We start from the raw sequence: 14,710 nt of genomic DNA on the forward strand, positions 1-14,710 counted from the left end.
CGTGGGCGGGCCGTATTTGGCCCAAGGGCCGTAGTTTGGGGACCCCTGCTTTAAACAATCGATCTAAATGTTTTAACATTTAAATAAATGTTAAAATGTGTAAATCAATTACATGTAAATGTGAGACTTTGTTTCCGCCCCAATCTTGTGTGAAACGAAATCTAAATTTAGCCTCGTGTAAGAAACAACAAGAGTCTTTCATGTTAAGTTAAAAGCCCCCAATTTTTATTAGTAGACTTGGCATTTAGCCATCAGTAAAGATGATAGACTAACGTCTCCTTCTGCCTCCTCTCCTCCTACGCCTCGTCCTGGGTCTGCGCCTTCTGCGGACGGGGCGGGAGGAACGTCTTGATCGGCGTCTTCTGGGCATGTTGATGATAGATGAAGATTCAACTATAGCTATTGAGCTGCTGGACACGCTTCTTATACTATTCTGCCATAAAAAATTCTGACTATTGTGACGTCACGAATACGTTTAACCAAAACTCCAGACGTTCAGGCTATTATGACGTCACGAAGAAGTTTCAACAAAACTCCAGACTTTCATGATCCGACGGATATGAAAACAAGAGATGCACTTTTCGCAATTGCAGACAACGATTGCGAAAAGTGGATTGCATCCACTAACGATTGTTAGTGGATGTGTGTCTTCGATAATTTTTTGTGTAGTTATTATAAAAACCACGTCACGTGGTTGCTTCGAAATATTGTCACTTTAGGAAAACTATTGTCTTTATCATAGATTTTATTGTCACGTTATGAAAAACTATTCTCCCTATCATTATCAAAGTTAGTGTCTCCATTCATATTTCATAGTTCATTACACTATGGAATGGTTTGCTGAACCCAATGCTAGTTTCCTCAAAGATCACAATGACTCTTGCTTAGAGACTTGTTGCTCTTGTTGGTTAGTGGTAACTGATTTAAACTGTTGTATTCACTGCTAAATATTATATTTTAGTTTATCCTATTTTTTATTTTATTTTTAGTGTTGCTTCCTTTTCTACAGGTACACTTTCATGTCAACGATTCATGTTGTGTAATTGTAACTTGCTTAACTGCTCTTATGGTTCTTCCCTTTGGCACTTATTTTTGGGTTGTTCACAACGTGTGCTTCTTGTTTTGGCTACCCGCAACGCTTGGGGCTATCTTGTTGTTATTATCAGTGACCTATGCACTTTGTAAAGCTCTCTCTTGGAAGTCGCTTTGGATAAAAGCGTCCGCTAAATTAATACATGTAAATGTAAATGCACTAAACACTGAGCAAGAATACAGGTTACCTGACTGTGCTTGAAAGATTAAGAAACACAAAATAATTGAATGCCCAATCAATCTGAGCTATTGACATCGTTATGGCTATCTACGAATATTACCTTTATTTATATAACCTAGTTAAATTTAAACATTTTCAACTAAACTTCATTTAAAATAAAAATGGAAAACCTGAAAGTTCTTGTAGGCTGCTACACTTTAAACTGTGTATGTGAAGCCCTCTGTGACATGCTTGCGTGTAAAAATGGCTATACAAATACATTTGATTTGATTTTGATTTGATTAAACTAATAGCATACAATTTACAGTAAATCAATGTGTCTGAACCAATACAGCAACGAGAATAGTGAGGGCAGAGAGGGTTTAGTCTTTAAAAATACAATTTAGGCAATTTTTTAATAATAACTATACAAAACAATTATCGAGGACAGAAATCAACTAACGATTGTCTGCAATTACGAAAAGTGCATCTCTTGTTTTCATATTCTTCGGATTATGAGTCGGGAGTTTTGTATAAACGTAGTCGTGACGTCACTATAGCCTGAACGTCTGGAGTTTCTTTGAATCGTATTCGTGACGTCACAAAAGCCTGCATTTTTGAAGGCAGAATAGAATAAGAAGCGTGCCCAGCCGCTCAATGAGTATAGTTGAATCTTCATCTATCATCAACATGCCCAGAAGACGCCGATCAAGACGTTCCTCCCGCCCCGTCCGCAGAAGGCGCAGACCCAGGATGAGGCGTAGGAGGAGAGGAGGCAGAAGGAGACGTTAGTCTATCATATTTACTGATGGCTAAATGCCAAGTCTTCAAATAAAAATTGGGGGCTTTTAACGTAACATGAAAGACTCGTAGTTTCGAAAACGATGTCCATGTCACGATGCTAAATTTAGATTTCGCTACTTGATTTACATGTATCTAAATGTTTAAACAATTGATCTAAATGTTTTAATTATGTTTTAAAAAATCCCTAACTAAAATAAGTGTGTTCGACTTCATTCAGCACCGGCGGCGCCTACAGCCGGCTGCCTTGAAGCATTAGGTGCGTTCGACTACATGCAGCGCCGGCATCGCCTGCTGCCACCTGCAGCCCACCTGACTTGAAGCAGCCAATGACATTTTCAGCTTCAAGGCAGCCGACTGCAGCCACCGCTGCTGTATGAAGTTGAACACACCTAGTCCAACTTCAAGGCAGCCGGATGCAGGCGACGCCGGCGCTGCATGACGTCGATTGCACCAATTATCACAGGGATATGAACGAATACGGACAAGTATTCAATCGCTTAGTTCTCACTTCAGTGCTGCTGCAGCATCTTACATGAAGTCTCCAAAGCACGTTTAAGTTAATGTCCACTGTTCATTCCAAGATATGGTAAGACTTTTGAGAATACATGCTTTTGCAACATGTATTGATGGCAAAAAAGCCGCATTACATGTTTAAAATATTCACTTTGGTCGATCTTGATGGCCCCCAAAACACTGTTACATTCATTTCCCTAATTGGCCAACACTGGAACTAATTGGAACTAAATAATCCAGACATGGCCATCTTGTTTGTCTGGGTTGGTTTGAATTAGAGTTAAATCAGATTGTGTTTACTAAGGAAGTTGTGAGGGAGGCTGATTGGTCCTTCCTCTAATGACCACAGTCAGAATAACAGAATATGTATTTATTTTTGTAAAGACATTGAGAAAATTAGACCTAGAGTCCCAGCATTGATGCTCTTCTGCTTGTCACAGGAAAATCAAACAAACACGAAAATAAAGTGTACAAAAAAAAGTGTACAAAGAAATCATGGACTGATTTATGGGAGCAAAGCTGGATGAAGTGAGTTCTATCCAAGTCAAAACCACTGTTGCTCTGTATTAGTTGGCAGCAAATTTCAAAACAACACATCTCACACTAAAGAAAAAATAGTAACAAAAACATTGTAATCTGAACATTAACAAAGGTCAAAGAAATATAAAGGCCGAAGTCACATGACCAAGACCCTACAGAGAATCCCTTCCCTCCAACCTCAGAGCCTAGAGCTACCTGGCAAGTGTACTTGAATCTACCGCGAAGCAAGTGACAGAGCACTCGGCTTCCCCCTTGCTTCTGCAAGGGGGAAGCCGAGTGCGGTTAAGACATTGGAAAACCTAACAGGGCCTAAGGTCACATTGAAACAAATGATTTAGGGCAGGTTTCGTAGTCAGTTAAGCCAAAGAGTAACTCTACGCAGGCATGTGGTCTAAACACGCTGGTCTTCTATGACTGTGGGTTAATCACATTGGGTAATTTGTTCCCTTCAAAAGATTCAAAGCCTTGAAACACTGACAATCATCCAAATTCAGTTAAAACACAGTGAAGAAAAGTCTTTGACTGAACAACAGTCCAAACAGTAGTTGAGGACCTAGAACACAATGCCTGTGTTTGTCACAGAAAGAGTTGAGTCATAATTGAGTTTCCCGTCCTCCAGGTTGTCCACTTCACGGTCGTCATCAGCCGTGGCCTCCGTTGAGGTCTTGAGATATGTCTCAAATGTTTCAATGTTCACCAAACACACTTTGTAAGAAGCTCAATGTTTAAAACTGTCCAGTGTTCCAAGACATGCTTGCAGATGGATAATGAAGGCAGGCGGCTGGCTTGTTCTGGAGTACAAAGGTACTATGTAGGCTGTTCCAATGGTTACCTTCCAGACCAACCGGTCATTTATAAAACAAGTAAATTGGCCTCTCAAAACCTGTAGAAAAAGTAAACAATAAAAAAAAGGGAATTGAGATGCCAGACATTCATTTGATTTTTTTGTTAGTGACCTTCATTCACAGGTGCAGCTTACCTTTTGAGGAACTCTTAGGTGTCCCAATTAGTTCATAGCTGGAGAATCCCACTTCGCTAATCAAGTACGTTGAGAACTGGTCTGGTCTCAGGCAGATGCCGTGGTAATTCCGAAAAATGCTATCCTGTAACATTGAGATCACATTTCCTGTTAAGTCCCAACAATGTCCTTTGTACTCAATATAAAAACAACAACTTTATTCTCCTTCACACAAGAGCTCTCAACAAACTTCAAAGATATAGTTCATACTGTCTAGTAAAATATGCAGAATCTTAAATAGTTATCCTTCTTTCAAAAATCTGCACGGTCTAAAGATTGGACTAAAATCTGAGGCAAGCACTGTTCTCCGAAAATATTGTGCCAACTAGGAATTTGTTTTGTTTTGTTTGGGTGCTGTCTGACCCTGGTCTCTTACCGAGAGCTTCTTCCTCTTGCCGTAGGTGTCCCAAGGCTGTGGCTCCAGTATGAACCTGCCTCCTGGGCGCAGGTGTCTGTAGACTCGGTGGAAGAGTCGTTTTAGGCCGCTGTCTCCCCAGTTCAGGTGAACCCACTTGGTGACGCTCAGGCACAGGATGATGTCATACTCCGGCCGCTGGGTCTCCAGCAGCGCGTCGTTCTCCAAGACATAGTTAGCCTGCAGGTCACACGAGGGAGAGAGAGAGACAGGGAGAGAGAGAGACAGAGAGAGAGGGGTTAGCCAAACCGACACGTTCTGCCTGCAGTTTGTTAAATCCTTAGGCAAATGTTAAAGTACACCCACTAACCTTGACAAAGGAGACGTTTGCAGGGAATTCCCCAGGAGGCATGGTGGGGGTTTCTGGCAGTGGAGGTGCTGCTATGGGTCCTCTGGAGATCCGGAGGGACACAGGGAAAGAGCGCTTCCCCGGAGGATCCACAGGAGCTCTACCCGAGTCTCCATGCTCCGCCCTCCCTGCTCTTCTCTCCTCCCGTCCTCCGTCGGTGGCAGGGCAGGGCTCACCCTGATCGGTGGGTTCAGACGAGACGCTTTCTCTCTTCACCCTTCCCACGGCATCTCCATTCTCAGCTCTAGCTTCTCCCGGATTCAGTTTGTCCCCCTTTTGTACGTCTCTCTGGATCCCTCTTCCGGTTCGGTTTTCCTCTTCCTCCTTCTTGTTCTCTCCCTCCTCTTCCTGTCCCGCAGGCCGCTCCGCCCCCTCCGCCACGCGCCGTGCCTCCTGGGCCTTCATCTCTGACAGGTAGTGTCTGATGTTCTGGCGGGCAGCATGCACCAGTGCCCCGTCAATGTCCAGGCCTAGGATGCGGGCTGGACGGAGCTTCTTAGCGATACACAGAGTCAGCTGTCCGGTGTTGCAGCCCAGGTCCAGCACCTCCTTTCCCTGAAACCACTCTGGACGCAGCACTCGGAACCTCGGGTCCTCGCTGAAGCCCGGGTTGCGGTAGCCATAGTACTGGCTGTAGTTCCCATACTGGAACTTCATCCTTTGTTGCTGCGGCTGCTGCTGCTGCTGTTTCCGCTGGTACCGGCCTCCTTGCCCAGGTTTGGAACCCGTCACTGGGGTGTGGAAGGTCTGAATGCTCTTTCCTGTGGCTGCACCTCTGCTCCTATCCTCAGTGGAAGGCTTTCCCACCGAAGTGGACTGGGCAAAAGGGGGCTCGGTTTTGCCGGAATTGCGCCTGCGCTTGCGTGGGCGGCTGGTGTGCTGGTTGGGGCCACCTGCCACGGTGCCGGGCTCCTCGGGGATGCGAGGCTGGGACGGGTGGTTCGACACGGGGAGCACCGCCTCCTCCTTGCAGATGGAGGGTTTGGGCTTATCGTCGCATAGGGAGGACCCTGGGACACTGGACAGCACTCTGCACCCTTTGAGGGCAACTTCTGAGGCAAGGGCGGAGCTACTCGAGGGCAGCGAGGAAGTACCGGTGTTAACGTCACTAGCTCTCTCCGAGTCGGACGCATCCACATGGGGGGCTGATACGCTTCCGGGCCCAGTCGAGCCCCCTCCCCCTCCCCCGTGGTGTCTGTGCCGGTGTCTCCGTCTCTTGAACGGTGACACCAGGAAGCTGGTGCCGGTCATGCCGCTGTTGAGGTTGAGCGGGTCTGTGATGTCTCTGGGTATGAGGATCTCCACAGGGTCCCTGCTCTTGGCTGGCAGGGGGGAGGATTTGGGGGTCTCTGCGTTCAGCGCCCTGTTCACCTCCTCGTCCAGCAGGCTGTTGAGGTTCAGCGGGTCGAAGATGTTGCCACCTAGAAGGAAATTTGTGGGAAGGACAGAGTCGCTTTCCGAGTTGGCACGCCGTCGTCTCTTACCAGATGGTGGATGCTTGAAGCCTGTGGTAGATGTGCTGCGACGCTTTGATAGTTTCTGTGGTTGTTGTTGTTGCTGTTGTTGTTGTTGTTTGGGCTGCTGCAAACCGTTTTGGGTGTTGAGAGGCTTCTCGTTCACTCTGACTCCAACATTTTCAGTCTGGTTGTGGGAGTCAGCAGGGCTGGTTTGCTTCTTTTGGATTCCGCCGGCTAGCCCAGTTGGGCAGGCAGACGCACCATCAGTGAAGCCAGAGTTGGCCAGGGAGACTTCTGTAATTGTGGAGGCATTGTTGTAGCTTCCGGTGCATTCTGAGAGTTGCTGGAGTTGCAGCGTTGGTGTGGAGTTTGCCTTCGTACTTCCAGTTGTGACAGTTTCTTTATCAACCGACATCTCGATCATCTTTCACTCAAAACGTTTGGTTCGGACATGGAAGCCTCTATGGATCTGAAAGTACATACACAAAAAAAAATGGTTATCTTTATTAACTAATTTTTTTGTATAAATGCAATCATGTACGTTGATAAAACAATCACATTATGCAATCCAACCGAAAATAATTATTTATGAATAATTATCCAAGGGTCAGCCAATAACACATGATTAGAAAGTTCATCTGTTACGGCGGAAGGCAAACGTTGAATGAACGTCATGCACCAGTCAAAGCAACGTTACAATGAAGTACACAGACTGAAGTGATTCTACCTCCTCACAGCACTGCTAGAGAACTCGTTTTCTCAATAATAATAACGCTGCTATATATTATGCTAGCTATGATTAGCGCTGTTTTGCCAACATCAATCTATCTCAACGTAATTTCCAGAATTCATGCGATCAAAGATACTGAGCTATGTCTCAGTGAACACAAGCAGAAGTCAAAGGACATGAACTACAACTGCTATTTGGCTAGTGTTACATTCAACTGTGTATACTCACCATCAACACAACACCGTTCTCCCCGCCTTCTGGTGAAGCAGAACTGTCACAGCCACACTCCCTCCCGAGTTACAGATGCCTCCCCAAGCATCGGCTTCGTCGATTGCGTTAATTTTTTCAAATGTACTAGCACTAAATGAGTTAATCACGTCGGGAGGGGACTTATACAAAAAGAGAGAGATGCGCCGTGCGTGTTTTAAAGGAATGTTGGGCTTGCCCAGCTCTCCAAACTATAGTCCGTCTTCAGTGTGGTAACTTCTAGCTCAACAGCTCAATCTCGCGCAGGTTGGAGATTCCAAGGGTTAATTTATCTTCAGGGTTGAAGCAACACTGAGACTGATAGACCAAATAACCAATGAGGTAAAGAGTTTCAGCCAGTGCCCATGAAATCTACCAATCAGAGACACGTTTGGGCTGGCTCATGTTCCTAGGTCCTGTTTAGCATACATATAGCTATCCATCGATTTGCCTGCTTGAAATAATTTTCGGGTCGTCTGTCCATTTGGTGAGGGTTCAGTAAATTCCCTCATTATTTACAACAACTACAACCCTTTAGTGACTACGGATTGCCATCGAGATCATGTTTCACAAGCAATGGGTAGTACCAACACTCATACGTTAACCTCTGCCCCTCACCCTAGTTTGGACATGTGGTCAGGTGGAAAATAGCATGTGGTGATGGGACATGTAGTTTTACTCTGTAGTCCAGTGCCTTGTTTAGATTATTTTTTTCTTTGACATTGTTCAGAGGCGGACAATATAATTTCTACCTCTTAGACTACTTACCTCAAATGCTACGACTAATAACGACTGGATCAACATTATAACACTCTCTTGGTCATTTCTAAACATTAAGTTATAATAGGCTTAATAACTAGGGCTAACAAAACAAATACCATGAAGCCTTTGAAAGAGTTTCTGATTTGAACTTTCTGATATGAATTTAGTGACGAAATAAACTTTCTTAAAATAATCTATTTTTGCTGTGAAGATTATTAATGAGCACTGAGAAAATAATACAGAATAGCAAAATTATATCATTGTTTATTTACAAGACTTTGGTCATGACAGAATATAAATATAGAACATATGTACAAAGTTTCGCATATAATTTAGAAAAAGGAATGTTAAGCAGAACTTCCTACAACATAAAAACACATGCAATTTCAGTTTGCTTACAGTCTAGTTAAAGTGACAGTGAAAAGTTACACATCAAAAGTGTGATCATCTAAATATCTTCTATGGGGAAAAAGACAGCCCTGAAGAAATCCTTCATGATCAGATTCTTATGATTCTTACATACATCAGTCAAACTGGCCAAAGACTATCATTTGCACCAAGTTATTTTGTTTACTTACTCTCTTGTTTGAATGTTAAGACCAGGGTCTCCATACTGCCTGGGGATCTACTTGAAACAGTGACCGCCTTAGAGTCCTTGCTGGACCATCGGGTACAGGCGCAGATCGATGCAGAGGGGTCGAATGATTGGAACCAAGAGGAGGCTTCGCTGTTATCACTGGCATGACCGGAGGAGAGGTGTAATGAGTTGATAATGACAAGGATTCGGAGGAAAGCTGGGATGGAGACGGAGGGAAGGGAAAGTGGCAGGGCAGCGAGAAGAACGGAGGGGTTGTGATGAAAGGTGGTGGTGAGCTGGAGTAGCAGGGGGAGGGTGGAGGTGAGACCGAATAAGGGGGAGATGGGTATGGATGTGCGAGGGATTGGGCTGGGTGTGGGTGGTGGATTACAAAAGGTTGGGGATACATAGAGAGAGAGGTGTTGATGAAGGGGAAGGAAGACTCCCTGCTGCCTCTTGGATGTCCCATTGACGAGCCGTCTTTCCTGTCTTGAAGCCTCTCAAAGCAGTATGTCCTCTCTGTTGCTGGACCCCAGGGCTGAACTTCCACAGGGAAGCTCTGGTTCACGGTCCACCCGAGTGGATAGGTGCTGTGGGCATCGAGATGATCCTTCAGCCCCTGGATGAAACTGTCTCTCTGGGAAGGTTCCACCATCTCAATGAAGTTACCCAGACAGGATAAACACTCCTGGAAGCCTGCGCTGTAGATAGGGCTGAGTGGAGCCTGTGTTTGTTGTTTGTGTGTGGGGTTTAGGTGAGATGTCCTTTGAGAGGTTACAGTGGTAGTCACTGGAGCAGAATAATCTTTTTTGGAAATGAGATGGGTTTAATCAATAGAGTCAGACCATAATGGAATATGAGCGTAGGAAAGAAAAGATGATTACAAGATTTTTTGAAAGTCAATTGATCAGATTGCCAAATAAAAGAGTGTGTGTGGGTGTTTTCAGAGAAGGAGAGGAAAAGTGGGATTACAGAAACAAAGGAAAACAAATGATTAGCACTCATGATAATGTTATAAACAAAGTTATAGCCTACTTTATTTTGGAACCAAGGGAGCAGAAAATAAGTGTCTGAAGATAAATGTATGTTTGAAGATTTTTATACCTTTGCTTTCGTTTCCATTTTCTTTTCTTCGTATGTAATCCACTGTCATTTCTAATATTTCAGCTTTTTCCAATTTTGGATTTTTTAGCCGCTGGGAGAGAAGAAAATTATCTGTGACTATTGCATATTGACAAGAATCAATTTACCATATAGCGATAAAAGAAAACAGCTAGGCTATACAAAAATGCAGACTATTCTACAAACAGCCATTAATGCAAAAGTTGTAAATTATTGTACCATGTCTGAGGTGTTGCTTAACAAGATTGTCCGAAGCTCATCTAAACGTTGGTTTATTCTGTCTCGCCTCTTCTTTTCAATCACCGGTTTTAGAACCTGAAAAGTCATAATTTTAAATACTACAGAATTGATCTTCAGATCCAAACACAAATAACATACACGTCGTGATTCATCTAGGCCTATTTCTTTCACTTACCCTTTTTAGACGATCTGGCCTACTCATTTTAGATCCTAAATGGTCATCCACGTTGGTCATCAAAAATAGAAACAAACTAAATAGACAATGAATTATCCAAGCTAATTGACAAAAATGCAACCCTCAGGCAGCGAACAGTTTGCTGAAAGCGGAGATAGAGAGCATTTATAGGGTCAGACAGGTCATTCCTCATTGGTTTAAATGTGTCAATGACGTATGCAACATGTGTTAACTGACACCAAATGGATAACTGCTGGAGATTAGATCTAGGAAACTATTACCAAAATGAAAGCATATAATTCAATAATCACTTGCTGCTCCTGTCCTTGCCGTATTTTTCACACCAGTAGCCTAGTTATTGAATGGTGTTTATATTTTATAATGCTAATATAGACAAAAACATCCCCAAATCCTTGTAGGCTACTTTCTGTGAGTAAGCGTAGAAAAAATATTTATATTTCAGACAGCTAGGACTGTCCTCACGTAGACATATGAATTATATATATATTTACTGATTCGGCATGTTGACCTCTGTTTGACATTTGTAATTGTATAATGTTTTTATACCATTATGAGTGCAATTGAGTAGTAAACCATTTATGGGTTTGTGCAAATATATGGGCAATTTGGTTTCGACTTTTTAAAGTTGTGGGTGTGTCTTCACACTCACTGCAACAGAGCATTTGTGTATCTCGTCCTCTTCTCGCGATCCTCCACCCCATACGCGTTTTCATTTGTCTGTAGACAAATGTGTAAGGGTCATGTCACAGGTTGTCTCGTGGGAACAGAGACGACTAAACCAGAAGCAAGTGTCAGAGTAAACCATCACGTGAGCGTGAACACATGCGTCCTAAAAAATGTATGCAGGACACAGAAGTGTCAATTTGCGCATGATCAGCAGGATTCAACAACTGTGCCTTATATTCCCACCAGGATGAATTATGGAACGTAAATAATGTCTAAGTCTACACTTGTTTTCTAAACATCTTGTTTTGTGAAAAAGTTTGCTAGAGAGGTCTGTTGATGGTAGAATTTGGCCCGGACAGTCCCTTTTGGCCCGTACGCTACAACGATGTGAATATTGCAGAGCAAACAAACATCATACTTATTAAACGGACGTCCCTGAATGAATGGTTCTTAAATACCCTTATGCTTATGTAGCATTACAGACTCATTGTTTTTTTTGAGATTTCACGATCAAACGTCACACAGACACCCAACCGTAACGCACAACCGACTCCGGTATAGGCGTTTAGTTTGACTATTGACCCTTTCTGAACAATATATCATTTTTTCAAAATGAAAAAGTGATGAAGTCATACCCCTGAAAACACAGGCTGACAATTGTCTTGCGACCTCATATGGAGACACACTTTGTTATTTATTACCTGTTAGAACTGAAACAGTAGGCTACTCACCTCATATAGAGGTGTCGCTACCGTGAAGTGCGCTCGTTCCCACACCCGCACGTCTACCCCACACTTACCACTTACGTCTAACCCAACATGGACAATTAATTACAATGGTGAAGCACCAAGTGTTATCTGTTAAGCACGTCTATGAAAACAACAAAAAAACTCGAGTCCGAGTAAGGACTGCTGTTTTCTGTGCATTTCGTCACACTTAGAAGTGACAGCCTTTTGTGCTAGAACACCCGTGCTCCTTCTCGCAAGCTCGTGCCCATGCTTGGTGAGCAGGTGAAAACTTGTGCTGTTGCACAACAACAACCTTTTGAACTTTAAATTACACGGCATTCAGCAACAATGCTCTACAGAACAACATTTCAACCAAACAGATGTGGCTCCTCTACTGAATATGAGTTTATTCCAGACTGACTGACAATGGGGTTCCATGTCAATTTAAATCACTGGTTTATGAACATGATCATTTTCTCAGCACCGCGTTGCATTCTCCACCCCTACAGTACACACTGTAATACTGTTCTATGAACTTCTGATACTTGGTCTATGTGCACTATAGGCCTAAGTCCGTTTGAATAAAAGCGCCTGCTGAATGTAAAATGTAATTATCTGATTTACGCAAGGCGTCCATGCAGGCATGCAAGATAAATGAAACAGTGTGAGATAGTCTCAGGAGAGTTTCCCATGGGAACAGGGACCATGTCAAAAACATTTGCAGTTTATTACCTGTTAGAATTTGTACATCATTTGGTAAAGGGTGTCTGGAAGCCAGTGGTTTTCAGCTTCACACGCACGACTTGAACTGTAAAACGAATACGCGTATAGGGGTTATAAGGACTGCTGTCTCGATTTATCACAGGTGACATTTTATTTTGATACATCTTAGGCAAATATCTGTCAAGACTTTTCAATTAATTCATAGATAGCCTATATATAGCAAGACCAGTCCAATACAATTTTGTTTATTGAGATTGGAACATCTAAATTAGTCTGTGTTTATTCTGACCCCTGTTTGCTAAACGTATTTTACAACTTGCTAAAATGTAGGTTACCTATTTAATGCGTTGAATTACAATTATATTTCAATGATATTCAGTTTATTAATGAATAAATTAAACCAAGAGAAAAAGTTTGATGTGTTTTATTTCAGGCATTTGGCTGCTCTTTTTCACGCCTCCCTTCTGATAACAGTACGCGTGCCAGTTTTGTGTCTTTTGTCTTTTCATTGCGCGTCATGGGGAGAGTAGACTGTAGTGAAGTCCCCTTTCACAGAGTACCCTTTCACACCCCGGTGTGGAACGGCCGGATGTCTGTCCGACATAATACACTCTCACCTATCCCTTGCACGTGGCCTCATGCGTAAATCCAGTGCGTTTGGTCACACACAGGGGTGTTTGCCGTTTGTCAGCTGCCTAACAACAACACCTTATTGGTAATGTCTGGAATAACAGTGGCCTTGACTCACACGCGTGCCTACTCGGTAAGCCGATGTTAACTTGTGCCGTAGCATATTACCAACCCTCTGATCTTTACCCGGACTTTAGCAACACGGCGTTGCTAGGCTTCTTCATTCAAAGAACAGTATCCAAAAGTGCAGTTCATACTCTGTCACTTGTTTGAAACTTCTTTAAACGACTTACTTTCTGTAAATTATCAAGTTATTTGAGTGTTCCACATGGCCTATCAAATCTTTCGAGTGGAGTTATTGATTTTTTAAACAAATTAACCGATGTCTGCAATGATTTGGGCTACTTAGATTTAGGTGCAACAGTGGGAGATGGTTTCTTAAAAAGTTCCCATGAGAACAGAGACCCCGGAGACAGCATTTGCAGTTTATTACCTGTAAAATGTGAATACACTTTAGGAAAGGGTGTCTGGAAAACTGCTTCCCAGATTCACACGTTGAAATGAAAACAACGCCATTCAAAAAATACAGGTTTACCGTTTCAATGAATGAACACATTTCCACCAATTCTCATACAGCTCATTACACCATTCTAAGTATAATATATGTTGTGTCACTGTCAAAATGTTTAAATGAATGATTGTTTGTTCTACCATGCGAGTCTGTAGGTGCGTCTCCGTGAGAGGAAATCGCAGTTGTCGGCTGCTAACACCTCACTTTAATTACAATACGCGTGCCAGTTCTCTCCTTAGCACGTGCCGTTTGCTATGGGAGTGAAAGGCTGCTAATGAACAGTGTCAGTGTCAGTGCATTGTCCTTAAATAAATAATGAAAGAAGATTTTCTGAAGTGAAAGAAATTACCAAAGATAGTTTATTCCTCTATTGCTTAATACCCATAGCGTTTGCAGTAAATACAGACTATTCCGTGACCTTCCTGACCACCAAAATATAATACATGACTTTGTATGAAAGCGTCAGCTAAATTAATGAGCCTATATGTAAAATATAAATTACTTATTTAGGACTACGCAAGGATTCCACGCATGTAAGATACGTGTAGCAGTGGGAGAAAGTCTTTGGAGAGTTTCCCATGAGAACAGGGACCATATACAATACATTTGCAGTTTATTACCTGTTAGAATTTATACATCGTTTAGTACAGGGTGTCTGAAAGCATTGGTTCTCAGCTTCACACAAACTAGTGAGTTAAACGTGGGATTTGCAATCACGATTTCTCACAGTTGCTAAGATAAATATCAGGCTAGATCCATGGCAAATATGTAGGCCTAACCTACTGTATGTATAAACAACGAGACCAGTCTAATTTAATTTATAGAGATCTACACTGCTTATTGCAACCATATTTTACGTAGTTTGCAAAAAGTAGGCCTATTTAACAACTTCAAAAATACATTACATTGATAAAATAATATACTAATAAAACCGAGAGTAAAAGTTTGAGTCGATGCGTAAAATACACCAACTGAATTATTTCCTGTATCATTCGTTTGAGCTTCTCTGCGTGTTGTGAACACGCTTGCCAGGTTTGTGACTTTAGACTTACCATTGTGCAAAAGTTCTTATCAACTTGTAATAAGCACACGTTTAGTTCAGTCAAGACAATCACGTATTAGATTTGAGCATTTATAGTTACATGACATGGACATGTTTGACTTTGGCGGA

The 14,710-nt window shown here is 42.6% G+C and overlaps 2 protein-coding genes across 2 annotated transcripts; both read right to left on the reverse strand.

Moving 5' to 3' along the window:
* Positions 1-2,924: 2,924 nt before the first annotated feature.
* Positions 2,925-7,600, reverse strand: mepcea (methylphosphate capping enzyme a). Its single transcript, XM_047020197.1, has 5 exons — positions 7,307-7,600; positions 4,853-6,817; positions 4,504-4,722; positions 4,089-4,212; positions 2,925-3,992 (listed from the first exon to the last, which is right to left on the reverse strand). Exons 2-5 carry the CDS (start codon positions 6,770-6,772, stop codon positions 3,958-3,960), a joined length of 2,298 nt encoding a protein of 765 aa, XP_046876153.1. The 5' UTR covers positions 6,773-6,817; positions 7,307-7,600; the 3' UTR covers positions 2,925-3,957.
* A 781-nt stretch (positions 7,601-8,381) lies between these two features.
* Positions 8,382-12,053, reverse strand: her1 (hairy-related 1). Its single transcript, XM_047020923.1, has 5 exons — positions 12,041-12,053; positions 11,619-11,695; positions 10,005-10,100; positions 9,768-9,858; positions 8,382-9,467 (listed from the first exon to the last, which is right to left on the reverse strand). Exons 1-5 carry the CDS (start codon positions 12,051-12,053, stop codon positions 8,680-8,682), a joined length of 1,065 nt encoding a protein of 354 aa, XP_046876879.1. The 3' UTR covers positions 8,382-8,679.
* Between the last annotated feature and the right edge of the window lie 2,657 nt (positions 12,054-14,710).

The sequence above is a fragment of the Hypomesus transpacificus genome, chromosome 5 (assembly GCF_021917145.1).
Source record: "Hypomesus transpacificus isolate Combined female chromosome 5, fHypTra1, whole genome shotgun sequence".
NCBI classification, from domain to species: Eukaryota; Metazoa; Chordata; class Actinopteri; order Osmeriformes; family Osmeridae; genus Hypomesus; species Hypomesus transpacificus.

Excerpts from the sequence above, each read along its gene's own strand:
- mepcea (XM_047020197.1), bottom strand. The coding sequence starts at position 6,772 with ATGATCGAGATGTCGGTTGATAAAGAAACTGTCACAACTGGAAGTACG. Across the intron at positions 4,723-4,852 it reads CAAACGTCTCCTTTGTCAAG|GCTAACTATGTCTTGGAGAA; the intron begins GTTAGTGGGTGT and ends TGTGACCTGCAG. Across the intron at positions 3,993-4,088 it reads ACCTAAGAGTTCCTCAAAAG|GTTTTGAGAGGCCAATTTAC; the intron begins GTAAGCTGCACC and ends CTTTTTCTACAG.
- her1 (XM_047020923.1), bottom strand. Across the intron at positions 10,101-11,618 it reads TAGCGACACCTCTATATGAG|GTTCTAAAACCGGTGATTGA; the intron begins GTGAGTAGCCTA and ends ATGACTTTTCAG. Across the intron at positions 9,468-9,767 it reads AAATGGAAACGAAAGCAAAG|ATTATTCTGCTCCAGTGACT; the intron begins GTATAAAAATCT and ends TTTCCAAAAAAG.